Source organism: Microtus ochrogaster, assembly GCF_000317375.1.
Source record: "Microtus ochrogaster isolate Prairie Vole_2 chromosome 14 unlocalized genomic scaffold, MicOch1.0 chr14_random_2, whole genome shotgun sequence".
Lineage (NCBI taxonomy): Eukaryota > Metazoa > Chordata > Mammalia > Rodentia > Cricetidae > Microtus > Microtus ochrogaster.
In genome coordinates, this window is record NW_004949097.1 from 6,977,240 (window position 1) to 7,004,304 (window position 27,065).

General features: G+C 42.4%; 1 protein-coding gene across 15 annotated transcripts in view; it reads left to right on the forward strand.

Annotated features, from left to right (window-relative positions):
* The window catches only part of Plekha5 (pleckstrin homology domain containing A5), a 167,594-nt gene that overhangs the window by 96,043 nt on the left and 44,486 nt on the right, over positions 1-27,065 (forward strand). For 10 of the 15 annotated variants that reach the window (XM_026787948.1, XM_005364549.2, XM_026787943.1 and 7 more), the window contains 7 exons: positions 171-275; positions 2,025-2,097; positions 6,818-6,918; positions 10,030-10,145; positions 10,374-10,391; positions 16,506-16,973; positions 23,237-23,699. In XM_026787948.1, coding sequence (XP_026643749.1) covers positions 171-275; positions 2,025-2,097; positions 6,818-6,918; positions 10,030-10,145; positions 10,374-10,391; positions 16,506-16,973; positions 23,237-23,699 — 1,344 coding nt within the window. Of the gene's footprint in view, positions 1-170; positions 276-2,024; positions 2,098-6,817; positions 6,919-9,068; positions 9,113-9,987; positions 10,146-10,373; positions 10,392-16,505; positions 16,974-23,236; positions 23,700-27,065 lie in introns of those variants that run through there. The other 5 variants (XM_005364550.2, XM_005364551.2, XM_026787941.1 and 2 more) reach the window with 2 other exon arrangements.

Below are 27,065 nucleotides of genomic sequence, written 5' to 3' on the forward strand. Positions count from 1 at the left end.
TTTCTTTGTGTACTGTTCTTATACTTGAAATAAGCCTGCAAAAGTAGAATTATAATTTTTCCTCCAAATATCAGAGAAATCTGGAAAAAGATGAAAATGATAAAAGTAGAGAAAATCTTAAAGCTCCAATCCTTAATACTATATGTTCTGCCCTGCTTTCTCCTGTATAGACGTCACGGGCCTCCAAAAAAGTTCATAATTTTGGAAAAAGGTCCAATTCAATTAAAAGGAATCCTAACGCCCCTGTGGTGAGGCGCGGCTGGCTGTATAAGCAGGTACTTATCTCCTCTGTGATAGGGTTAAAGCGCTACTGTCTGGGAAGCTGGTGACTAAGGATTTTTATAAATGAGGGATTTGTTTTTACTGTTTTGAAGCTGTGTTTCCTGTGGGTTTCAGACAGTGACTACCAGTAACTGAGATGACACCCAGCATGCAATCTGTTATCTGCCTTTCACTCTCTCTTATCCCGGGCAGTCATACCAGTTACCTGACCCGGTCATTGCACATCTCATAGATGTTTAAATGTCTCGTTAGAGCACCCCAAACATGTGGGTACCCCCATGGCCACTGAATCTAAAAGCACTTTAAACCAGGCTCGTAGCCCATGCCTGTAATCCCAGTATTCGGGAGGCACCGGCAAGGCAAACAAGTTCAAGACCACATTGGGCTCAATTCCAAACTAAAGGAAAGGTTTTTTTAATTACATCAGTGGCTTAGTGATCTTGTAGATCCATTTCTTTATAGTCAGTGATTGACTTCTGGTGGCCCTAATAACATTTACTCATTCAAACACATAGTACATTTGCTGTGCAGTACTCCTGAGATGCTGCTTCCCCGAGAACCATCCTGAAGTCCATGCTCAAGCATCTCTGCATATCGAGATTGTAAGAGGGACTCCGTGTTCATCTTACCTGCTCCCTATAACCCGCAGATATTTAAGTAGCTTGACACCGTTAGACCCACGGGCGGCCAATGGCCACTCAGTAAGACAGCTGCAGATGTTGCTTCTCATTCCCACGGTTGGACCTTGTGGCACAGTGTTACTGGTGTGAATGTTTAGCAATGGCTTTGTGACCTTAAAATTTTTGTGGCTCTCCTGTCTGATCTGAAGAAAGATCCGAAGGACAAGCATGTTCCCCTTGGGCTTCTGGTTCCTCCTCCATTTTAAAGATAAACATTTTACATTTAGGATGTTTTTTCTACCCGTATTTTATCTCTATCATTTTAAGGTCACTGTTAGATTAGCAAGAAATATATTATTAAGAGTGTGATCTCACAGAGAAACCCTGTCTCGAAAAACCCAAAAAAAAAAAAAAAAAAGAGTGTGATCTCATTTGAAGCTGATAGTTTTATGAAGTAGATCACTTAGCTTTAGCTAAAGGTAACGCAGTCTCTTGCAGGATGAGCAAAACCTAACCACAAATGGAAGAATATTTACTCACTAAATTTATCTACTAAGGTTTTTTCATTCTTGTTCATTTTAATCATCTTACCCTTCAAATAATTTCAATGCACATGTTCTTGCTTCTTGTTGGTGATTAACATGTTTATTAAACGTGGTTAGCAGAGTGAGCTGTACACCATTTCATGCCTCCCTATTCTCTCCTCACAAGCTCACGTGTTCAGAAGAGTGAGTTTCAGGTGGCGTCGGCCTACTCTTTTTATATGACAGCACCACTCTTCAGAGAACAGTCAACTTACGACCATCTTAATTAACATAATACAAGTCCCTGAAAATTTTCCTTAGTCAGAATATAAAAATTTTATTTATTTATGAAGGACCATGTGACTGTCACACACATAAGTATTGTGATCAAATCAAGGGCAGCATGTCTGCATTCTCAAATATCTATCCTTTCTCTATGGTAGAAATATTCTTTCTGGCCTTTTGAAACATGCTAGAGTTAGTTACCTGGCAATGCAAGTAACAGATCAGAACTTTTTGATAGGTCTTTTAATTAGGTTGTGTTACATGCATATCAAAACGTATATCAGAAGTATCTTCCATCTGTTGTTTAATGCAGGACAGTACCGGCATGAAGCTGTGGAAGAAACGCTGGTTCGTGCTTTCTGACCTTTGCCTGTTTTACTACAGAGGTGAGTTCATCACTGCTGCGTGTCTTAGTCCATAACTGCAGTGTGTACTAATCAGTAGCTGTGTCCTAAAAGACAGGAATACTGATGCTGTTTACAGATGATGTCGAGAAAACCTTTCTTCACCAAGCCAAGGTTCAGAGTCCCTAGAGTATGGCAGAAGGCAGAGCAGGGCTGTAAGCAGAGTGGAAACAGGGTCTCACAGTGTGGCCCTGGCTGGAGCTCACAGTGCAGACCAGCCTAGCCTTGATCACAGAGCTCCACCTGCCTCTGCCTCTTGAGTGTTGCCATTACTGGTGTGTGTCACCACACCTGGCTTGAAGGCTGCTGTGATTTTGGTCTGCTTCCTGTATTCTGATTTTGTTTTGTGCAAAGAGCTTAAGAATAGTCTGCCACCCTGTCTTTGAATATGGCACCTAGAGATAAAGTCCTTGGTTGGGTACTTGGTTTTGGAGCTGGCATATGACACTGTACCGGAGCTAGCCTGGAACCAGTGAACTTGCTTCAGCCTCCTAGCTTCTGGGATTATAGACATGACCATCACTGCCAGCTAAGGCTTTTATATATGTTAATTTTGTGAGCTCTAGCTGTGGATTTATAGACTGCCCATAGCTGTGATTTTATCCAAGTGAGTGTAATGTCAGGAATTATTATAATTGGTTGGAAAATGAAAAAATATGCATTATTGATATAAATATGTGTGTACATTTATGCATCTATTTGGGTTGTTTGTTTTTGTTCTTTTGAGACAGTCAAGTCTAGCTTAGTCCAGGCTACCCTTGAACTTGAACTTCCTTCCTCAGCCAGAGTGCTGAAAAATCAATGATCATTTTCTTCCAACATGGAAAAGGTTATATGAAAGACACAAAGCAGACTCTTAGTATTGGCACTGAAAACCTGCAGGGGTTACTGGGGAAATGCGCCCCTTCATTCTCCTTGATGGATATGAAAGATTCCTCCTGGTTTTTCTCATTAGGAAATTATTAAAACAAGCTCTCATAGTGTATTTTTTTTCTCACAGTGTTACCTCAAATCCAGCTCCACCTCCCAAATAGCTGGGATGTGGGCAGGCTCGTGCCACCTGTTAGGAATATTTCTAAGAGTCTCTCTGCCAATGCAGAATATTTCAATTAGACCAGATTAGACCGAATCTGGTTTTCCCTTTCTGAATGGCAGCCTAAATAGCCTATGGGAGTGATACTGACCCTCTCTAGGGAGGGGTCAGTGCTTGGCAGGCTTTCCAGGGGGAGGAGGTTTCCCAGCCCTGTATTACATTCCAGACTCTTTGTATAAGGGTAACAGAAAGCTGAGGTGATGCTTAGGACCAACATTTTAAGCCTTTTTGGATACAGGGCCATTGGCTCAAGTCCGGCTATTTCCTGTGGGCATGGGGCGACATGGGGGAGGAGGGAGCTGGGAGTTGGTGAGCTCATGTTCAGCGAGAGTTTTGGCTGGAGTGGCATCCAGTTTACTGTCATCCTGGAGTCCTCAGGCAGCTGCTTTTTGAGAGTGATGAGAAGGCAGGTGGCTATGAGAAAAAAATATTGTTATTATTGGCCCTATAAATGGGGCTAGCCATGGGAAGTCATTAACTGTCAGAAGTACTCTGGTTGTATAGGTGAGGCTCAGGTGTATCAGATACAGCCAGATTTTAGTTGGCAGGTGTCCTTGATCCAGGAGCGTTGGTACCAATGATGAAGTCGCAGGAACTGGTGCAGGTGTTGGCATTGCCTGGAGAGTGTTTTGTCTTGGCCCAGACAGCAGAAGTGACCAAAAAATGTGCTTGAAACTGGTTGGAGTTAAAATAGGCTCTGGAGACTGTTAGTTTTTTTGCCAGACCTGATTTTTGATGCAAAAATAGAACTTTTTTTCAGGAACCTGTAGGTATCTGTCATAGCAAAAGACTATTACTTTTAGGATACTCATGAAACCGATTAAATCCTGGACTTTGAAGCCTGCTAAAGAGGCACACTTGTCTGTATTTTAGCAGGAAGCTTAACAAATAAACTAATGACCTGCCAGTACGTTTAGTTATCAAATGCCATTAGACAGATCTGGGAGGGATAAATGAGCAGATATGAGGTAGCTTTTTAGCTATGCAGGCAATTTCTCCTTGTCCTTGGAGAACACCAGTCTTAGAAGCAGTGCTTGCCATTAGCTGTTGAGTATAAGAGGGTCCAAAGATTTTTCATGTGGGGGGAAGATTTAGTCTCCCTGTCTTGGCAGGATGAGAAGATGGATTCCCTGAGTGAAACATCTAGGAAGTTGAAGAGGTGGAAGGCCACTTTTTGCTGTGGGTAGCTTTGCCAAACCCAAAGGCAAAGCCTGGAGGCGGAAGATCTTTTGAAACCATGCATCTTCTTGGAGCAGCTATTGGGTGCTGTGAAAGCTGGCATGTTTCTGTGTTAGAAGCTCTTTTGTTAAATGCCATACTCTCAGATCTATAGAGGCATTTGAGAGTTTGCTGCTTCTGAATCTGGCTGGCAACTTCTCCTCCTCCTTCCCAGCATTTCCTTAGTCTAATTCAGCTCCTAATGATATTCTGCCTAGCTATAGGCCAGTCAGCTTTCTTATCTTTATGAGTATAAAGTTTTACACCTAGTTTACCTTTTATTATAACTAAGAAAAACAATAAGTCTAATTATTTATTCTTTAACTCAAAAAAAAAAAAAAGAACTCAGAAGGGTGTAATGTTATATAGCAATAGTGACATCTGGCTACCTGAACAGTCATCAAAATAGTTCTTTTGTTATGTTGGGGCATCTGTCTTTTGCCTACAGGCGTAGTATATCTGACAGACATTTGTGAGAAGCAGGGAATTTTGAAGGATTGTCCTACCTTGTCTTGGCAAAGTTTGGCAGCCACTTTTTTTTTAAAAAAAAAAATTCTTCTGGTTCAGTTTGAACAGTAACTGTCAACAATCAAGGCAAGAACAGTTTCTTTGCCCAAATGGTTAGCTTTTGCCATGAAGAAAGCAAACTCCATACAGAGATTTTTCATGCCCATCATCATTTTTTGAAGCAGATTGGTGCTGTCAGGAGCAGACTTGTCTCACTGTCATGAAAAACTTTAGGTTATTAAATACTTTAAATGCCATATTTTGTAGGTCTTTGAAGTGTTTGAAGACATATATATATATACATATATATATCTGTATCTGTTTAGCCTTGAAAACATACCTAATATGACTACAAGCTTGATTATATTGATAACTATAGATTTGATTACTATAGATGACTAACCTGTTTGTTTGGTTTTTTTTTTTTTTTTTTTTTTGTTTTTCGAGACAGGGTTTCTCTGTGGTTTTGGAGCCTGTCCTGGAACTAGCTCTTGTAGACCAGGCTGGTCTCGAACTCACAGAGATCCGCCTGCCTCTGCCTCCCGAGTGCTGGGATTAGACTAACCTGTTTTTAAATTATGCATTACATTTTTAAATGAGTTGCATAAACACAATACCCCAAACAAGAGTAGAAACATACATATAATGTAGCAAAAATAACTTTAAATTTGTATTAATTAACCAAAATTCATACTAATGTAAAACATTTTGAGATTAGCAGTTGTTTTTTAGATTAAAGTAGATTCAATAATCTATCCTTTTTAGACTTATTATTGATTATAAATGTTCAGCCAATGGCTCAGGCTTGTGTTTAGCCAGCTCTTATAACTTAAATTAATCCATATTTTTTATCTACACTCTGCCACAAGGCAATACCTTTTTTTTTAAAACAAGACAAGTTCAAGATAAGATGAAGAGTAGAATATTTTCTCTTATTTTGCCAAATACAAATGGACTGAATATTGTAACTAATTCTTACTTGATAACTGTCTTTGGTGTGTGTGTGTGTATATATATATATATAATTTTACTATGTTAAGGTTAAAACCTTCCTTTTTAAATAGACAAAAAGAGGGAAATTCTGTGGAACAATCTCTGTACACTGTAAATAAGTGTTGCTCTTATTGTTAATAAAATGCTATTGGCCTATAACTAGAAAGGATTTGGGGGCAGAGAGAATGATGGGAAGAAGAAGGTGGAGTTGGAGAGGTTGTAAGGCAGACGCAGAAGAAGCAACCTGGGAGGTTCACAGATGAGGTAAATGAGCCTTGAGACGGCACATAGGTTAGTAGAAATGGGTTGATTTAAGTTGTATAGAGCTTGCTGGAGACAAGCCTAAGCTATCAGCTCATTATTTATAATTAATAAAAAGTCTCTGTGTGGTTGTTTGGGAAGCATCTGGTTTGACAGAAAAGTGCACCTACACATGAGTTTATCAGCTAGATGCATGGCTTCATGAACTTGTCTGGTGGATCTATAACAGTGACAATGTATCAGGTTTCTCAGACATCTCCAAAACAACAAGCTCTTTGTGGGAGATGAATGTTCAGTCATTTTCCTCAGTGTGGTTTATGTGCTTGCTTTATAGATCTGCTGCTCAATACACCAGCTTCACTATGTGTCTTAGCTACTAGTACAGTCAAACCTGAAACTCCATAGCTTTTAATTTATGCAAGTTCTATCTCATATTGGAAATACTTTTTCATGTCAACATATCTTTTAACATATCTTTGTACATGTTTCCACCTCTGAGTGCCAGTCCAGGGAGGATGGGAAACAACATGAACTACTGGAGGGGGGGGGGGCGGCGCTATGAGGATACAGGGTGAGTGGCGAAATTCCCAAAGAACAAAAATTCTAATGAAACACTTAACTTGTGTTTAGATGAGAAGGAAGAGGGGATTCTGGGAAGCATCCTGCTGCCTAGTTTTCAGATAGCCATGCTTACCTCTGAGGACCACATCAATCGCAAGTATGCATTTAAGGTAAGGAAAGGAGCATGGTGTGTTACCCTGTGAAACTAGCAAACAGTTGCTGGGGCTGGAGAGATGGCTAAGCTGTTAAAGGCTAGGCTCATAACAAAAAGAAAGAAGGAAGGAAGGAAAGAAAGAAATTAAAAATAGGGAAAATTAAAACAGATGCTGAGCCATAAACTATTGTAAAGGAAGATCTTCCTGGTAGTTAGGTTTACATTTAAAGTTTATTGGTGGTGGCTCACAATTATCTGTAACTCCAGTCCCAAGGGACTCAACACCCTTTTCTGTCATAGACAGACATACAGGCAAAATGCTTATGCACATAAAATAAAAAAAATTTAAAAAGCTTATTGGCTAGTGATGGTACAGCCATGCCAGTGAATACTGTTATTGTAGGAAGTGCGTGCTAACATAGTCCAGGCTGTGTTTTCAAATGTTTCTCTACAGAACAAGCATGACAGAGCAAACACGATGGAGGACTGTGGCTAGATAGCCTAGTGGTCATTGTTCTCTCAGTTACTATTTGAATTTCGTCAGATGGACTGTATGGGAAGAGCATTGGAGAAGGGTCTCTTCATGACATATTTACAGATTTGTATATGAGTCTCAAAGACGATCTCAAGTGCACAATGCTCATTGCCCAGCGTTAGTGGCCTGCCACCTGTCCCCGCTCATCTTGTGCTACTGCTGCGGTGAAAACACACCTTAATGCTGATTCAGTGGCGAACTTCTGTTTACAAAAAACACATTCTTTGCTTTAAGGTTATGGTTAAAATAAATTTCAGAGGTAACCCATCTTGGGTTTGAGGTTTGTTTTATTTTTCCCTGGTTATATATACTTTTAATAATCGTGACAAATTTTAATGTGGAAATTTTTTTTTTTAATGTGGAAATTTTGTTTTGAGAGTAAAGGTGCAGGGCCTAGACAGATTCCTCAGAGGTTAAGAGCATTGGCAACTATTCTAGAGGTCCTGATTTCAATTCCCAGCAACTGCATAGTGGCCAAAACCATCTATAGTATGATCTGGTGCCCTCTTTTGGCGTGCAGGCACACATGCAGACAGAACACTGTATACATAATAAATAAGAAAATAAATCTTTTTTTAAAAAAAGAATAAAGCTACAAATGACAAAATACACTATCAATGAAAATGCTTATGCCTTTCCAAAATGCATATAATTTTAAACTTCATTTAAAAGAATATTTAAGACTGCACTGGTATGTAATTTTTGCTAATTCATATATTTCATTATTATTATTAACTGTGAAGCTAAAAGCAGAGGAAGGCTTAAGCAGGGTGAGAAGGTGATGCTAGAGCAAGTCCCAAGTGCAAGGGAGTAGCCTCAAGTGTGAGTCAACTAGCACAGCAAGCTAGTGTATAGAGCATGGTGGCATGAGGAGCAATTGAATAAAATTGGGACCTGGAAGTGTACCTCAGTGGCAAAGCGTCTCCTGTGCATAAGGCCCTAATTCAGTTTCCAGCATCTCAAAAGCACCGAATACAGTGACTTCAAATAAGACCTTTGTAAGTACATGTCTAGAACTGCAGTGCTCACACTGACTTGGCCATAAGCTTAAATTTTTTATCTGCTAGTAAATTAAGCAAATGTTTATTGAAATTTTTCTCTTTGAGGGAAATTTTATCTGTACTCTTAAATTTCTTTAAAAAAAAACAAAACAAAAACAAAACTGTAGTATGAAAAGAAAAGGCAGGCTAGAGAGATGTCTCAGCTGTTAAAGGCTAAGCTCACAGCCACAAAGAAAAGCATTCTGCAGGGCTAGAGAAAAGGCTCCGCAGTTGAACGCACACAGGATTTGGCTGTGGTTCCCAGCACCCACATGGCAGATCACAAGATCTGTTTCTTCAGTGCAGGGGATCCAATGCCTTCTTCTGGCCTCTGAGGATACTGCTTGCATGTAACATACAGACATGGACACAAGCAAAACAGTACCACATAAGAACTTAAAAAGTAATAGTAATAAAAATCAGTTAAAGAATGTTTTTTAAAAATCTACAAAGTTAAAGTAGCCACAACTTCTGTGGGTCTGGTATAGTTTCTCTATAACTATTTTAGTTTTGGTTTTCTTTTGCCTGTAACAATAGTAATTATTCTTTTAACTTCTCTTTTGTGGTGTTTCCCCTAAATTTTGAGCTACTGTATGACTGCATTTGTTGACTTGGAGTCTGTTCTTATCAACATGGTAAGTAGGAACTCCCCGGTTTCTGAACTAGTGCATGGTGGGGCGGCTGTGTGCATGGTCTGGCTTCTGTTGTCTCAGTGTGGGGACAGGATCTTCCCACCACCGGCCCAGTTTCCTCCACTGATCACAGATATGGGCAGTGTTACCAAAACCCACTCCCGATAATCCAGTGACTGCTGATCGTTTCTGCACCAGAGCACTTGAACTGTGTCTTGGGCTACTTCAGCAGTTACCTCTGACCTCACCGTGGAGATCTGTTAGTTAGGACATTGCAGTGACCGCTGCTTATTGGCTATATGTGTATTGTAAGTATTCTAAAGATGTTAAGCCGGTTTGCTCTAGGGGAGAAAGTAGATACAAGACGTTGGCAGGAAGGGTGTGATTCTAGATGGAGAGGCCTAGTTTACTACTTAGCAATCAGCTGCTTAACCGACCTTTATTCATTCGGCCAAGTCTTCAGGTGTCTAATGAGAAGTGACCAGAGGGTTTCTAAGTGGGTTTCCATTCTGTCCTAGAACTCACCATGTGACCAGGCTGGCCTAAGAGTCACGCCTCAGCCTCTCAAATGCCATGCCTGGCTAGAAATATTATCCTTGCATGGGAAGATAATGGCTGCACTGAATTAAAATGGTTGGAGTTGAGTGAGTGGGACAGACCCCACAGGGTGTATTTTGAACGTAATTCCTAGAACATGTGTTTTGTAGCTTTGAGGTATAGGCAATTGAAGAAACATTCAAAGGATAATTAATATAGCTGCTGGGGTCGGTATGTATGTTCTTTCTTAAGTCGTGTCTGTTTCTTATGTAGAAGACAAGTCTACTTTCTCTGAAATCCCACAGTAACAATAGAGAGCCGCTTTTCCCTCTCTTTTTCAGAATTGCGTGTCATGATCAAGTGCTGGTGTCGTTTCCACTCAGGCAGCCCATCCGAACATGCGGACCTATTATTTCTGCACTGACACAGGGAAGGAGATGGAGCTGTGGATGAAGGCCATGTTAGATGCTGCCCTGGTGCAGACAGAGCCTGTGAAAAGGTACAGCTTTGCAGGGAAGCTGCAGCGGCCCCGCCCCCATGATAGTCCTTCCCTGCCAATGCCATTGTCACCGTGCATGGGTTTCTCTTGGCCTCTTTCATGGCCTTTGTCAGTGAAGACCCCACCTGCACTTTTATTTCGCCTTTTCTTACCTTATTTTCATCTGTTAGTGTGCATGTGTTACTCTAGAATCCTAACATTCAACCTGAATGTTCTTTCTTCTTACAGAATTACCTTTAATTTCCGGTGAGTACATCTTCTTATTACCTTAAAGCTATACAGATTTGTGCGCTTCATGGGAGAATATTTTTTAAGAGCCTAAATCATAGATGTTAATTTCATACAGTTAATTTTATTGTGTTCTTATATTGGTATTTGGGAAATAAATAACAATAAAAAATTCTGGTAAGTTTTATTTTTTTTACTATTTTCTGGCTAATTCTGATTATTTTAATAATAACTCCAGAACATTTAAATTATTTCTAAATATGTCTACTACTTGATGAGTTGAGCCTTTCCTTTAAAACTGTAGTGCTCAGATTCCTTGCTAAAACTGATCCTAGACTTATTGCTTGAAGATAATGGGTCATATTAATGTTCCCCATTATTCTGAGAATCAGCGTACCAGACATGGTGGCATGCACATGTATGTGCACATGCATGCGCTACAGTGTTCTTGTGGAGGCAAGAGGACAGCTTCAGGAGTCGCTGCTCTTCCTTTCAGTGCATGGGTCCCAGTGACCACACTTAGCATCCACCCACTGAGTTGTCGCTGGCCCATGGTACACACTTATAATCCAGACATTCATAGGCGTAAGAGTCTCAAGCTCAAAGCCAGCCTGGGCTGCATCACAAAACCCTGTTTCAAAAAGAAGCAGACCTAATCAAAGAAAATTTGTGTCTCAAACTGCAAAAATAGAGGTTGAATGGATAGGCTTTTCTTTCTTTTTCCCCCGGAGATAGGGTTTCTCTATGTAGTCCTAGCTGTTCTGGAACTTGATCTGTGAATCAGACTGGCCTTGAACTCACAGATCTACCTGCCTCTGCCTGCCAATTGTTGGGGAATACGCTCCTTAAAACTTGCTATTATTTTAAGGTTTATAGTTTAATTAAACTTTCTAGTCAATGATACTTAGTTCGCATCTTATATAAGAACTGCTAATGTGTACATTTAAAGGGATGTGTATGTGTGTGTGTCTGTCTGTCTGTCTATCTGCCTCCCACTTAGAGACTCATGATGCATACTACTTCAGTGTGTATTTTAGTAGTCTTTTGGCATGTTGTCTGAAAGACTGAATTGAGGCTTTATTAGATATTTGTACTTTTTTTTTTCCATGTAGCTCCTCAAGTCCTGGAATTCTTTATGCAGACCAAGCTGACCTCAAACTCAAAAAGATAAAGATTCCCCTGCCTCAATCTCCCAAGTGCCAGCATAAAAGGCTTCTGCCACCAAGCCCGACCCTTATTTGTACTATTGTTTTTAAAACCCAAACCCTCACCCAGGTACCCAAGCATGGAAATGAACAGGTTCTGGGTTTGCTGGTGGTGGCGGCTGTGCTAAGGGTCAGACCCAGAGCCTGTGCCTTGTGTATGCTAGGCAAGTGCTGTACCAAAGCCACACTCCTAGTCCTTGGCATACCAGCACTGGGGTGGCGGAGGCAGGATGGTTCAGCGCCAGGACCAGTGAGTGTTCTGTGTGGGTAAAAGTGTTTGTTTCCAACGCCTGATGGCCTGAGTTCAGTCTTGAACCCACGGGCAAAGGAAATGTCTCTACAGTATTGTCCTCTGCCCTCCATATGCACACCATGAATGTATGCCCTCCACACACAAATAATAAATAGTGGGTTCATAGTGGAACATGCCTTTAATCCCAGCACTTTCAAGGCAGAGATGGGCATATCTCGATTTTGAGGCCAGCCTGGTCTACAGAGTGACTTCCAGGACAGCCAGGGCTACACAGAGAAACCCTGTCTCAAAAAAAAAAAAACAAAACACTAATCATAATTATAATAAGTAGAATGAGAAGTCACCTTATTCATGTACAACATGCACACCCACTTACCATACTACATTGAGAGAAAGAAACAGAGAATCGATTTTAATCTTGTTTCTCTCTTACCTTGTACTTAGAAAGAAAACTGAAAATATGCAAATTTATCTCTAAGTAAAGCTTCTAGGAATTTTTTAAAATATAGAAATTAGAGTATTTTATTTTCAAGTAGTTTCTATACTCCATGTTATACTTTTTGCAGTTTCAACTTACTTCCATTTTCTTTTGTTGAATTTACTAGTCTAACAACTGGAACCAAGTGTGGTGGTGCACCCCTGTAATTCCAGCCCTAGAGGGGAGCCACGTGTGGTGGTGCACCCCTGTAATCCCAGCCCTAGAGGGGAGCCAAGTGCGGTGGTGCACCCCTGTAATCTCAGCCCTAGAGGGTGTGAGAGATGGTTTATTGAGAGCAGCGCTGGCTATTCTTTCAGGGAACTCAGGCTTGATTTCCAGTAGCCACACAGAGGGAGGCTCACAGTCATCTGTGACTCCAGTTTCAGGGATCTCCTGCCCTGTCCTGGCTTCCAAAGGCAAGGAGAAGATATGGATGAGTCACCTGTTCATGACCCCATAATGGTTTGCAGGCAGTTTTGTTACTGTGGTTTGTCCCTTAGCCAGCAGTTACCGGACACCTCCTCTGATCCCAGCCGGGAGGTGTCAGTCACTGCCAGTCACTGTCACACCACAGTGTAACACACCCTCTTCTACTCTGAGCTGTTGGCTCATTATGTTTAGACATTCAAGATTGAAAGCATCTTATTTTGATATTTAATTTCATAAATCCAGTGAGATGTTCTGTTTGCTTGAAGTAAAAGTAATGGGGTTTCTTTGTTTTGTGGCTCCAATACTTAAAACAACCAGAGCATATCACCTAAGAGATAAAACAGCCCGGTGGGGGAAGGCAGAGTTGTGGTGCCGGATACCAAACCTAAGTCCTTGAATGTTAGGTGAGTACTCAACCACTAAGCTACATCCCCAACCCCAAACATCCACTACTGAGCCCTGCAAGGCTTGGGTCTAACAGCCTGACTGGGGTGACTAGGAAGTGAAGAAAAGACAAACACATACAGAAAAGATGGGGTCCAGTGGGCCATGCGCACTCATGACGCCAGCTTCCGAAACAACTTAGAACTGCAGCATGCCTGTACGGCTTGTAAGGCTTGCAGGCAAAACACCCATAATTTCTTCAAAAAGGTAAAAGAAACACACTGAGTTTGTGTACTCCAAATGTGCCTGGTGCCCACAGAGTCCACAAGGAGGGCATCAGACCCTGGAACCAAAATCAGGCACTTGTGAGCTTCCACGTTGGTGCGGGGCTTTGAATCTGGGTCTTTGGCAAGAACCACAAGTGCTCTTAACCACTGAGCCATCTCCTTCCAGCCCCCTTAGTGTTTTTACTTTGTGTGTGTATGCTAGGTATCCAGCCCCTGGTCTCTCTCATGCCAGGCAAGCACACCATCTCTGTCACTAAACTATACCTCCAACCCTGTATTTTTATTGTCAGTTGACATACAGTAATTGCACATGTTGCTATAGTATAGTAATTATACATGGGACATTTCCCATGTATACACTGCAGTATCAGATTGGGGTAATTAGCACAGATGTCATCTCACATGGATCATTTCCTTTTGCTAGGGCATTAAAAAATCCATACTAGTTCTTTTGAAAAATCATTACCAACCATAGTTGCCTTACAATGCTGTTAAGATAGAGAAATGTCTCCTCCTATTCTGCTGTCTAGTCCTCTCTCTCCGCCCACCCCTTCCCTGCCCCTCTCTGGCTGTGGAACTACTTTTCTGTTCTTTTTTTTTTCTAGATTCTGCATGTAAGTGTGAGGCTATGATCTTTATCTATCTGGACCAGGCATATTTCACTAACATAATGAACTCTGGGATATTCATATGGCCACATTTTGTGTGTGTATGTTAATGTTAGAAATTCTATATCCATCCGTTGATATATACATTATATTTCTTGACTTTTGTGAAGATTGTTGTGCTGTACTACAGCATGTAAGTGCAGGAATCTCCTCACCAGACTGACTGGATGGGTTCCCAGGAGCAGAATGGCTGGATCGTAATGCATTTCTCTCTTCCTTTTTCTTTTTCTTCCTTTCTTTTTTCCTTAGTTTTAATGTTTTGAGTCACTGTCTCATGTAGCCCAGGATGACCTCAAACTCAGCGTAGAAAAGAATGACCTTAAGCTCCGGTCATCCTGACTGCACTGGGGTTGAGGTGTGTATTCCCATGCCTGTCTTCAGGTAGCAGCTCTGATTCTTTTTTTTTTTTCTGTATGTGATATTTTTATTTTTTTTTAATTTATTTATTTAATTAATGGTTTCTGCCTCCTCCCCGCCACCGCCTCCCATTTCCCTCCCCCTCCCCCGATCAAGTTCCTCTCCCTCATCACAATATAGAAACAGAAGAATCATTGCCAAATTCCTTTTATGAAGCTACAGTTACCCTGATACCAAAACCACACAAAAGACCCAACCAAGAAAGAGAATTACAGGCCAATCTCACTCATGAATAAAGACGCAAAAATTCTCAATAAAATACTGGCAAACCGAATCCAAGAACACAATAGCAGCTCTGTTTCTTGGTTTGGAAGAACCCCTATAGTAGTACCCTTTGTCTTAATGGCCAGAGAGGTTTCCTATGTCTTTGCTGTTATGGCTTAAGTACCACTTTCTTAAGTCAGGGACATTTCTCCTAGTTTATGTTCTTATAGTTTTTTGAGTCAGTTTTGTTCCATTTAAGGAAGCATCATACAGCCTTACTTTTCTCCAGTGATAAACCTTTGGGGAAAATACTACAATTCTAGCCTAAAACAGTAGCTGCAGTTGACTGGACTTAGTTTTACATTTTTTAAGATACTCAGCGTTCATTGTTAAACAACCTCTCCCTGCAGATGTCAGTAAATGTTTGCTGTCAATTTCTTAGTGGTTTCCTCTTTGAAGGGAAGAAGCCCCACAGCCTATCTTTGTAGACTGCCTTGTGACTGCTGCTAGGTCTGATTTGGAAGCTGTGGTTCATGTGTGACTTCACTCTTGCTAGAGCCCCTTGCCAGAGTGTCTGTACAATCTACGTTTCTTCACTAAGAGTTGAATGTAGGTACATACATGTGAATATGTATGTTTTCCACACATCCCGGAAGTTAGCAACAGTACCACCATTGGAATCTCACAGTAGCACCGGATGTGCTGAAATGCAGGAAGCAGGCCAGTTCTGTGAGTTCTTGCTGAACGAGGTGATCTTGGCAACTTCCTGCGGGTTCACACAATTAGCTTGGTTTTATAAAAAGCCTAGATATGATTGGCGCAGGAAGACAATGTCTCATCAGAAGGAGCTGGTGGCAACTGAGTAGTAAACCCAGACACACAGTTGACAAAACATTTTCTTCTCGGGCACTTGGATTCCACAGAACTGCTCAATGAGCTAGAAAAGCAACGGCAGTAAGGGCCCTGCCAGCTGCTGTTGGGTTCTCATAGCCGTCCTCTGACATTGCTGAAAGTCTCAGTTTACCAAAGAGGAAACAGAGGCAGTATAAGCTGCTGTACCCTGCCCAAAGAAGTAAAGATACCCACTGAAGCTGGGCATGCTGGTACGCACCTTAATCCCAGGCAGAAGCAGGCGGATCACTGGGAGCTCTACCCAACCAGGCCTACACAGTGAGGTCCTGCTATTTGTTTGTTTGTTCACTTAAGAAAAAGATGCCCACTGAGCATCAGCAACTTGACTGATGGCTCCTAACCCTTACTGTCTGGGTATGGGGTGTGACACCTGTGTTGCCAGCAGCCATGGCACTTGAGGATCACTTTAAGTTTGAGGCCAACCTGGGCTGCTCAGTAACTTCTCTCCAGGTCCTCTTGTGTACAAATAAGAGTTAGTCATACAGTTCTGCTGTTTGATGGCATCAGACTATGGTTTCCTGTTGCAAAGCTTCCACAGCCAGACTCAAGGTTGTCTCATGATGAGCTGGCCTTCGTGACTGAGAGCCATTTGTTATTTCAATTGACCGACTTCCGTTAATGGTGAGAAATATTATTTGCTGTGCTTCCAGATGTTGGCAGGCAGAGGCACATGGCGCTTGTCTCAGTAGCTTTTGCCTGGCGATTTTTTTCTTGCATTCAAGGAGTTACCCCTGCATGATAATGCCACAACTCTGAGATTCTGTGTCAGCTTACGCTCTCTGAGTCTGTTAGTTCCTTTGCTTATTCTCATGAAGGGTAAGTTTTCCTGGGCTGAGCCCGAGGTGTAACATAACCTGTTCCATCTGTTTACTCCCCTTTTCTCCTCTGCTTTCAGAGTGGACAAGATTACAACTGAAAGTGCATCAACTAAAGAAACCAATAACATCCACAACCACAGAGTTCTCATTAAACCAGAGGTCCAAAACAATCAGAAAAATAAGGAAATCAGCAAAATTGAGGAAAAAAGGGCCTTAGAAGCTGAGAAATACGGATTTCAGAAGGATGGCCAAGAGAGACCATTAACAAAAATTAACAGTGTGAAGTTGAACTCTCTGCCCTCGGAATATGACAGTGGGCAAGCCTGCCCACCTCAGAATGTGCACTATAGACCCATCAATGTGAATAGTTCAGATGGCAAAGCAGTGAACGTCAGCTTGGCAGATGTCCGGGGTGGGAGCCACCCAAATGCAGGACCCCTGGCCACAGAAGCTGATCGAGTCCTTCAGAGAACGAACTCAATGCAGCAGCTGGAGCAGTGGATTAAAGTCCAGAAAGGACGGAGTCTTGAAGAAGAGCCCCGAGGGTGCGTACCTTAGCGTGATGCTTTGGTGGGGCAGGTTGGCTTCAGGTACAGGACTGGTTTGAAGTATGTTTTCGACTTCCCACTGTCATTACTGGGTCAAATGTGAGGCCTTTGTGGCTCAGGACAAAGGACAGGCTGAAGTTGAGGGAGAGATGAGGGAGGTAAAGAGGGTTGAACTGTGGTGAGCCAGTGGGAATTTGTCTCCAGCCCTAATCTTTAGTCTTCGGTTAGCAGCTTCTACAGCCTCAGGGTCTGAAAGATCTCCTTAGACAAGAAACCTGGGATCCAGGTGTGGTAACACACACCTGTAATTCCAGTGTTTAGGAACAAAGGCAGGGGGATCTAGAGTTCAAGGCCAGCCAGAGCAACACAATGAAACTGTGTCTCTAAACAAAACCAAGAGATCTCTCTGGGACCAAAGTTGTGGATCAGTGTGCCTCCTGTGCATTAGGTTCAATTCCCAGCACTACAAAAAAAAGGGAAGGGAAGAAATACCTCTAGTCACTCGATTGGAACCTAATTGTTTGGAGAAAGTTCCTGTGTGAAGTGAGAGGAGAGTCTGGCCCTGTGTCGTGTTTTTTTCTTTCTTTCTTTCTTTCTTTCTTTCTTTCTTTCTTTCTTTCTTTTTTTTTTTTTTTGTTGGTTTTTTGAGATAGGGTCTCTAGTTGGCCTGTTAGACCAAGCTGACCTCGAACCCACAGTCTGCTTCCTCCCAGAATGCTGCAATTAAAGTCATGTGCCATCACTGCCTGGCTGTAACTTTTTTCTCAAAACACAATTTATTAGAGAAAGTATGTTTTATTTTAAGTGGGTTTTCCACGTTACCTTACATGCTTTATGTTGATGATATGGTTTGTGCTGTATATGTACAGTGATTTTCATGGAGATCGCTCTGTGATGTTATTGTGACTTCTGAGTCATAGAGAACAAAAAGCGTGAGTCAGATGGTGTTCTGGTTTACCGCTGAAACCTGTGAGGTGTGGGAGGACTTTCTAGTTCTGCTCAGTCACAGTGGCCGGCCTGCACTATGGGAAGCTGTCTTCAGGAGCATGGCTCTAAAGCCTGGGTAGACTAGGCTTGTTAGCTCTCCCAAGCAAACACACACCCCCTGTGAGGTGTTGCTCACCCCTGTCTTCTCCGTCCTCAGCACTCATTTTAGGGTTTTCACAGGAGAGAGTAGTGGATGATAGTGACTTCCAGTCTGTAAGTTATAAACGTCTACTCTGTAACATAATAGCTGAGTCGTAACAATGAATTATATACTGAAAATTGACAGGACAGATTTCTTTGTTAATTTTTTGAGACAGAATGTTGCTATGTACACCTCTGGCCCGGACCTTATAAGATACCCCTGCTTCTGCTTCTCCATTGCTAAGATTCAAGGTTGCACCCTGCCCCTGCCCTCCAAGACAGTGTCAGAATTGCAAGTTAAATGCAGTCATGCACACACTCAGTGTGATTTAGCATTTTCATGGTATGTGTGTGTTTTATGTATGTTTATAACTGTTGCCAATATTTTTTCCAAAGAACTATGACTAAATGTTCAGATTTAACCAGTTACCAGGAACTTACACATTAAATTTAACCAGTTACCAGGGAACTTACACATTAAAGAAACAATGAGATAATTGTTTCACTTCCATATTGGCCACAGTCATATGTAAGCAAATTAATGCGCGGATGAGAAAATAGAATTTAATTATTGGATGAGATTACAAAGACAAATCAAGTCTCATACAATGTCCGTAGGAAAACAAATAAATAAAAGTTGATTAGACAGAAAAACAGGAAGTAGTTCTGAGGGTCAGAGTGTTCCGAGGCACTCCAGATCACATTCAGGAAATAATTTAGACTGGAACTTTGCCAAGTCGCTTCCTCTCTACTTAAATCTCACTTCAAAGAAAAATCATTCCCTCAAATGAAATATTCCTTCCTTGAGTTTAAAAGTGTAGCGAGGGTAGCGGGTTCCTGCAATTTATATTTTCATCTGTGAAGTCTTGGTGTTAGCCAGCCCAGGAGGGTTTTCTAGCCTCTTCTGCAAAGTGCTGCCCCTTCTAGCCTTTTCTGCGGAGTGCTGCCCCCTCTGAAGCTAACTAGGGCTTTCTTTGCTTCCCCTGAGTGCTTGTGGTGTGGAATTCTTTTCAGATTACTCCAGGCCACTTTGCATCTCATCTGTGTTCCTAAATACACCTCGTCCCCAAAAAACACAAACTTTTACTGGTGAAAGGAAATATCATAATTCACGAAAGAATTTTTTCCATTATGAAAGGCTTTCTTTAATTGCTAAGACCCTGGTAGGAAGCTGGGGAGGTTTAATGTTTAGTTGGGTGGTGGGTCCCTGCGCTGTGCCCAGCCCCCTTCCTCCAGTTCCCACTCCCTTCCCCAAGCTGCCTCTGAACAGAGATGCAGAGTGTCTTTGTTAGTAGCAGAGCTGGTCATTGTCCCCCAGGGCGGACCACAGGCAGCTGCTGCTGAATGGGCTCACAGTACGCGCTTCTTAAGCTTTTACTTCAGAGTAAATCACTCTTTGCCTTATTTGAATTTCTTTGGAACAAAATCACTGAAGTAAATCGTACTTGTGAAAATCAGGCTCCTAATGCTGGATAGCATGTGAGACAGAAAATGAATTTGCTTGTTAATAACTTGTTTTTCTGCTAAGAGTCCCCTAAAGTTTCAAAGATGTCAGAAAACCATTTTAAACTTAAAAACCAAGGCGATGGGAAACACTGCAGTCAGTAAAGACAGCAGCTCACGTGACAGTGACTGCTTCAGCAGAACTGTAATCTGTGCTGTTAGTGCATAGGTCCTCACGGTGTGTTTTAAACTGGCGACGCCTGTCCCTTCTGTGTTGGCATGCTGTGTTAAAGTTGCAGTGAATGCTTTCTGTAGTGTGTCTTATATTTTTTACTTAACTGTGTGAAATTTCTGAACCAACCTGTTGCCTTAGGGTTAGTGTCTCAGCTAGAACCGACCTGAGGTAGGACTGCTTAAGTGGGATCTTGGATGGGGTCAACTTCCTCTGGCTGTAGCACTTCAGAATATGTAACTGTGGGGCTCCCAGCTTTTCTCCCCTAATTTCTGCCTTTCGTGCTATCAGAGAGAAGTGGGGGGATAGAAAGCTGTGTTGGGGAAGGGGCCAGGCGTACCACATGGCAGAACCACAAATAACTGAACTCTGTTCTGGTCACATGGACTGTTTTCAGCTCCCAGAGCTGCCTGGGTTTGGTCAAAATGCAGGGGTTGTGGGCAGGGGCATTGTCTTGAGTTTTGCAGCCTCTGAATGTTGTAACAGGCCAATTATTGGTTCCCAGCTGCTCAGCCCCAAAATAACCACACGGAAACTGTATTAATTAAATCACTGCTTGGCCCATTAGTTCTAGCTTTTTATTGGCTAGCTTTTACATCTTAATTTAACCCATTTCCATTATTTTATATTTTACCATGAGTCTCGTGACCTACTGACAAGGTTCCAGCATGTCTGTCTCTGGAGGTAGCTCCATGGCTTCTCTCTGACTCTGCCTTCTTTCTCCCAGCATTCAGTTCAGTTTTCCCCACCTACCTCTATTCCCTGCGCAGGCCCAAGGCAGTTTCTTTATTAATCAGTGGTATTCACAGCATACAGAGGGGAAGGAATCCCACATCAGTTGAAAATAGAGAAGAGGAACTAAAATGATGAAGGAAATATTATTCAGGAGAGGTAACTGAAGGGATCAGAGATGTTTTCAGTATTAGTGAAGAATGTGACCTTTGGAGTTCCAGACAACTTCATGATCCAATCTCTTGTAGGCAAGAAAGCACTGTCAGTAAAGGGTCCATGTGGCTGCTGGGCAATGGGAATACATGAAGGGGCCCAGCCTTCTGCGGCTGTGTGCTTCCTAAGCTTCTGCCTTCTTCATCTTCAGTTTTGTTTTAATTTTCATCTGTGGGGGTTGGGTGGGGGGTGGGGTGCCCTAGAGGCCAGAAGGTCAGACGTGGATGTGGATGTCAGAAGAGCACCAATCACTCAACTGCGGAGCTGTCTCTCCAGCCCCTGGTGCCTTTAGTTTCAGTTAATTCATTACGATAGATGAGTAGTTGGAATATTTTTCATGTATAACATGCATGCCTTTAGCAGATTATTTAAAAGAAGAGATAGCTTTTTCTCATTTAACTATAAATATTTGGAAATTGCTGGTATAATGAGTGCGAAAAAGAGATGGCTGTGTTTTCATTCACAAACTCTATAATGTCAGACATTAAAGGAATATGGATGTGATAACCTGGCTGGCCTGGAATTTACCATACAGACTACACTGGCCTTGAGCTCACAGAGATCCAGCTGCCTTTATCCCCCAAGTGTGCCCTTCCCTCCAGCTGCTCCTACTCTGCCTTTCCCTCTACTGCAGTATTGTTCACAGCCACACAGAGAAGATATTCTGTCTACCTAATGAGAATTTCTCATTGAATAACAGTATATAATTTTACACACCAATAGAAACTAAGTATGTAGTTTGCCTCATAGCCCAGCATATACCCAATCCATAGGTCGCAGTAAAATCTGTTCAGGGACTGTGTGTTTTGTTTTTGTTGTTGAAACAAGATCTCATTGCAACCCAAATGCAACCCGAACTGCTTCAGACCTATTGGATCCCTCCAGAATGCAGAAATACGCCACCACACATGCTGAGTAGTGTCTATGCATTGCTGCCAGTAACCAGTCTGTGTCTCTCCAGAAGAGCCGGAGAGATGGCTCAATGGTAAAAATTACTTGCTGCTTTTACAGAAGACCTGGTTCAGTTCCCAGCACCCATATTGGGTAGATCACAACTGCCTATAACTCCAGGGTATCTGACACTCTTATAGCCTCCATAGGCTCAGCACACACATGGCATGCGCACACACCAATTTTTTTTAAATAAGTCTTTAGCTTCCAGTTTATCAGCCAAGGATTCAGATTATTAAAAGTAAAGTAGGGGCTGGAGAGGTGGCTCGGCAATTAAGAGCACTTGGTAGCTCGCAGCCATCTGTAACCGTAGTTCCAAAGGATCCCATGCCCTCTCCTTTTTTTCACCTTCCCAACTCAAAAATGATGCGCATATATATGCATATATGTATAGCACACTCGTACATATAAAATAAAATAAATACAAACACATAAAATATTCTTAAGAACATAGTTAAGTAGATTGCACCTCAGTTTTCACCCCCAGTTGACGTGGTCGCAGCATCTCCAAGCGGCTAACACTGGGAGGAGGCAGCAAAAGTAGGCGTGGTGTGCTGGAAACAGCTGGATTGTGCTCTGTGGGAATTTAGTCTTACATACTCTTCGTTTGGTTGTTTGGGGTGTGGGGTTTTTTTGTTTGTTTGTTTGCTTGCTTTTTTGTTTTATGAGGGGATTGTTGTTTGGTTTTTTGTTCAGTTGTTTTAAGGCAGGGTCTTACTATCTTAACTAGTTGTGCAGACAAAGGGGAAGACTTGAGGTTAGTTAGTTCTTGAATATTCCCTTTTTAAATTTTACTTATTTAGGGGACTGGAGAAATGGCTCAGCGGTTAAGAGCACTGACTGCTCTTCCAGAGGTCCCGAGTTCAATTTCCAGCAACCACATGGTGGCTCACAACCACCTATAATGAGATCTGGTGCCCTCTTCTGGCCTACAGGCAGAATACTGTATAAATAAGTAATTAAATCTTTAAAAAAAATTACTTATTTATATGTTAGGAGGTGGGTTTTGTTTTGTTTTGGGAACAGTTTAGGGGTGGGCAGAGAGTGTTTGTTTTTGTTTTGTTTTTAAAGTCAGGGTCTCACTGTATGGACCAGAACTCACAAAGATTCTCCTACCTCTCTACCCATCAAACTGTGGGATTAAAAGCTTGGATAGTCTCATTACCATCTGAAGTGGGGTAAATACTTCTTCTGCATCAAGCCAAATCCGTTTTATGGGACTTATCTTCACACATGATTGCCATAGATTCTGTTTATGGATCTACATTACCAGATGGAATTTCATTTAAAAGCTTTAGCTTTTGAGCAATTTATACCTCATATAGCATTTGGCCAATTGGTCTTCCCTCCCTCCCTTTCTTTTCTTCTTTCTCTTTGTCGGGTACTGTGGTTCAAACCCAGGACTTTGCAAGTGCGCTGCCTCTAAACTCTGTTCTTTTACAAAAGGCAGCTCGTACTTACTTGCCAGGGCAACTGGAAGTAGTGTCTCTTAAAACTGCAGAAACCGCTCTCTCTGTTTACTGCGTCTTTTTCATGTTTGCAACTTTTTTTTAAATTTTAGAGTAATTTCTTATCAAACATTACCAAGAAATATGCCAAGCCACCGAGCCCAGATTGTGGCCCGCTACCCTGAAGGTTACCGAACACTCCCAAGAAACAACAAGATCAGGCCTGAGAGCATTTGCAGTGTTGCACCTTCTGGCCATGAGAAGGCTGGGCCCGGAACAGAAGAGAAGCGGCGGTCCATGAGGGATGACACCATGTGGCAGCTGTATGAGTGGCAGCAGCGCCAGTTTTACCACAAGCAGAGCACCCTCCCTCGGCACAGCTGCCTGAGCAGCCCCAAGGCCATGGGGAAGCCTCCTGACCAGATGATGCACTCCATCCCCACGTCACCTTCCCATGGGTCTGTAGCCGCTTACCCGGGATTCTCCCCGCCGCGAACATATAGGTCAGAAGTGTCCTCACCCATCCAGAGAGGAGATGTCACGGTAGACCGCAGGCACCGGGCGCATCACCCTAAGGTAAAAGACTAATTTTATGTTAACTCTATGCTTAAGGATGTTGTATTTTCTTTCTAATATACTGTTTGAAATTAAGTTTGAGGAAAGAGAATGGGAAGTTAACAAGGCTGTTTTTGTCTTTAAAGAATTAAAATTCTGTCAAAATCCCATGTGTAGAATCCCATCCTAAGCTTTACATGTTTCTCTAATGCTTTTATTTTGAGACAGGATCTCTGCGTTGCCCAAGCTGGGTTCACACTCCAGATGCTCCTGCCTCAGCTTTTTTAATAACTTTGAATTATGGGTTTGGGCTTCGAGACAGGGTTTCTCTGTTGCTTTGGACCCTGTCCTGGAACTCACTTTGTAGATCAGGCTAGCCTTGAACTCAAAGATCCACCTGCCTCTGCCTCTGCCTCTGGGATTAAAGGTGTGTACCACCACCACCTGGTTTAGCTACTCTTCTATTGCTATGGTAAAACCTGATGCCCAAGGCAGCTTATTGAAGGAAGAGGGGCTCAGGCTTACAGTTTAGTAACAGTCCATCAACATCACAGAGAGGAAATGGCAGCAGAAGCTGCAGAGAACTCACATCTTAAACTCCAAGCAGGGGGAGGAAGCAGCGTGAGAATGGCTGGTGGTTTTCGAAACCTCAAAGCCCATCCCTGGGGACATACTTCCTCCAGGAAGACCAGACCTCCTAAACCAATCCAAACAGGGCCCAAGCATTGAAATCCCCACGGCTATGGGGGACACTTCATTCAAGCCAGCACAGGACACCACACCCAGCAGAGTGTTCTGCCCCCAGACTACACTCCAGTTCATACTGGGGTTGGGGGCAGAATATGTATACTTGTAGGTGTGCGTAGCCACGTGTGGAAACCAAGTTCAGTGTTGAACATCACTGTCCACCTTATTCTTTGGGGCAGGGTCTCTCACTGGACCTGCATTGGCTAACTGCCTGGCCAGCCACTGCCTCCCAGCACTGAGATGAGAGATGTTTGTGGTCACACATAGTTGTTTTTATGTGGCTGGTAAGGATCAGAACTCGGCCCCTTTTTCTGGTAAATACAGCCAGCACTTTACCAACTGAGCCAGCTCCACAGACCACGCTTGTCATTTTTATTGACTTTTTGTATGCTTGACAACTGTACCTTCCCACTGGCATGCCTGTAAGCTCGCTATGTCTTTATTAAGGGCAAGAGTATTGACTTCACCTCTAACCAAATAGCTGTCTGGCCTTGAGATCTCTTACAGACTCAAATTCATTGTTAGTATCTAGCAGTATTTAGCAATATACTTAAAATCAAAATGTTTGGGGACTGAGAAATGGATTGTTAAGAGCACATACTGCTCTTGGAGAAAGCTCTTTGGTTAACTCCAGCTCCAGGCAATCTGATACCCTCTTGTGGCCTCTGTGGGTACCACATGCAGACACACACACAAATACATTAAATCTTTTTTTAAAAAATATTTATTTATTTATTTATTATGTATATAATATTCTGTCTGCATATATGCTTGCAGGCCAGAAGAGGGCACCAGATCTCATTGCAGATGGTTGTGAGCCACCATGTGGTTGCCGGGAATTGAACTCAGGACCTTTGGAAAAGCAGGCAATGCTTTTAACTGCTGAGCCTTCTCTCTAGCCCCCTATTCTGCATTTTAAAAACAGCGTACAGGACCTGGTACGGTGACAGCACTCAGAAGCAGTAGCAGGCAGAATTCTGTGAGTGGGAAGCGAGCCTAGTCTAACTATCAAGTTCCAGGCCAGCCGGGTTACATAATGAAACTTTGTCTCAAAAAAGAAAGGAAGGGAGCGAGAAAGGGGAGGGGAAAGCTGGCCAATGGCTCAGTGGTTAAGGACACATGTTCCTATAGAACAGGCTTCCAGTCCTGGCACCCACATGGAAACTTAGAGGGAGGGAGGGAGGGAGGGAGAGAAAGAGAAAGAAAAAAGGAAAGAAAGGAAGGAAGAAAGAAAACATCTTGAAGGCTTGAAGGGTTGGAGATGCTGCTCAGTGTCAGAATGTTTGTCTAGCCCACACAAGGCCTAGCATTTAAACCTAGGAAACACAAAGTGTTGGGATATTCTCTGACTCACTCTCGCAGCATCCCTGTAGATTAGAGAAAGGACATTGTCCCTACTTCCCAGTTTTGTTTTAAAAAGGCACAGGGACAAATTGTTAGTGTCTACATTTTTTAAAAAAGATTTATTTATTTATGTACAGTGTTCTGCCTGCATGTGTACCTGCACCCCAGATGAGGGCAACAGATCTCATCATAGATGGTAGTGAGCCACCATGTGGTTGCTGGGAATTGAACTCAGGACCTCTGGAAGAACAGTCAATGCTTTTAACTGCTGAGCCATCTCTCCAGCCCCTAGTGTCTACATATTTTTTTCAGGCAATCAGAAATCAAACCACAAAACCAGTAAATAGCAATGCGGATTCTTTCAGTTCTCATAAAGACACTCATTTGGTTAGTGTTTGTTTTTTTAACAGTGAACTAATACATTGCTCATGTACCTGGTCCTGTTGACATTAACCTCAATGTTCTTAAGCAAGGTGTGCACAAACCCGTCACTCCCTTCCCTCAGAGCCACCACTGCCTGACAGACAGATCTGCCATTCATTGTCAGCCCATCCATCAACTCAGCAATCATAACACAGTCTCTATTTAAGACACAAGAATGCCAAGTTCCATAAGACACGCTTTCTGCTCTCTAAGAGTGTTTAGGCTAGCAGCGAAATCAGAAAACTCTCCCTGGACTGCAGGGTGACGGATGGAATAGCAGGCTAGACCCAAGCCAAATGGGTGGGAGGCAGGACTCTGGAGATTTGTCTACATTGTCTTTCTCATTGGTTTTCATATGGCACGGCTGGCCACCATGCAGCTTGTGACATTTAAACACTAGCTCCCAATTCACAGTCCACCCGATGGAATTCTAGCTGTAGGTCCCTCTTCAGGATCAGCTCCTTACACACTTGCGATTAGAACACAATGATGTCTGGACAGAATGTAAAACTACAATTCTACCAATGACATAAAAGCTGTTTGCTTTTAAGATTCATTTTATTTTTAATTATGTGTGTGTATTTGAATGTCCGCCTCTTTCAGCTCACAGTTAGCTCTCTGCTAGAGGTGCTCAGCAAACAGTTCACTAGTACTTGCCTTTGGGAGGCATTTCTAGGGATCTGAGAGAAGGGAAGAGAAGGCATCCACTATGTATGTATAACATTTTGGCTGCCTCACTGTTTTTTTTTTTAATTTATTTATTTATTAAGGATTTCTGCCTCCTCCCCACCACCGCCTCCCATTTCCCTCCCCCTCCCCCGATCAAGTCCCCCTCCCTCATCAGCTTGAAGAGCAATCAGGGTTCCCTGACCT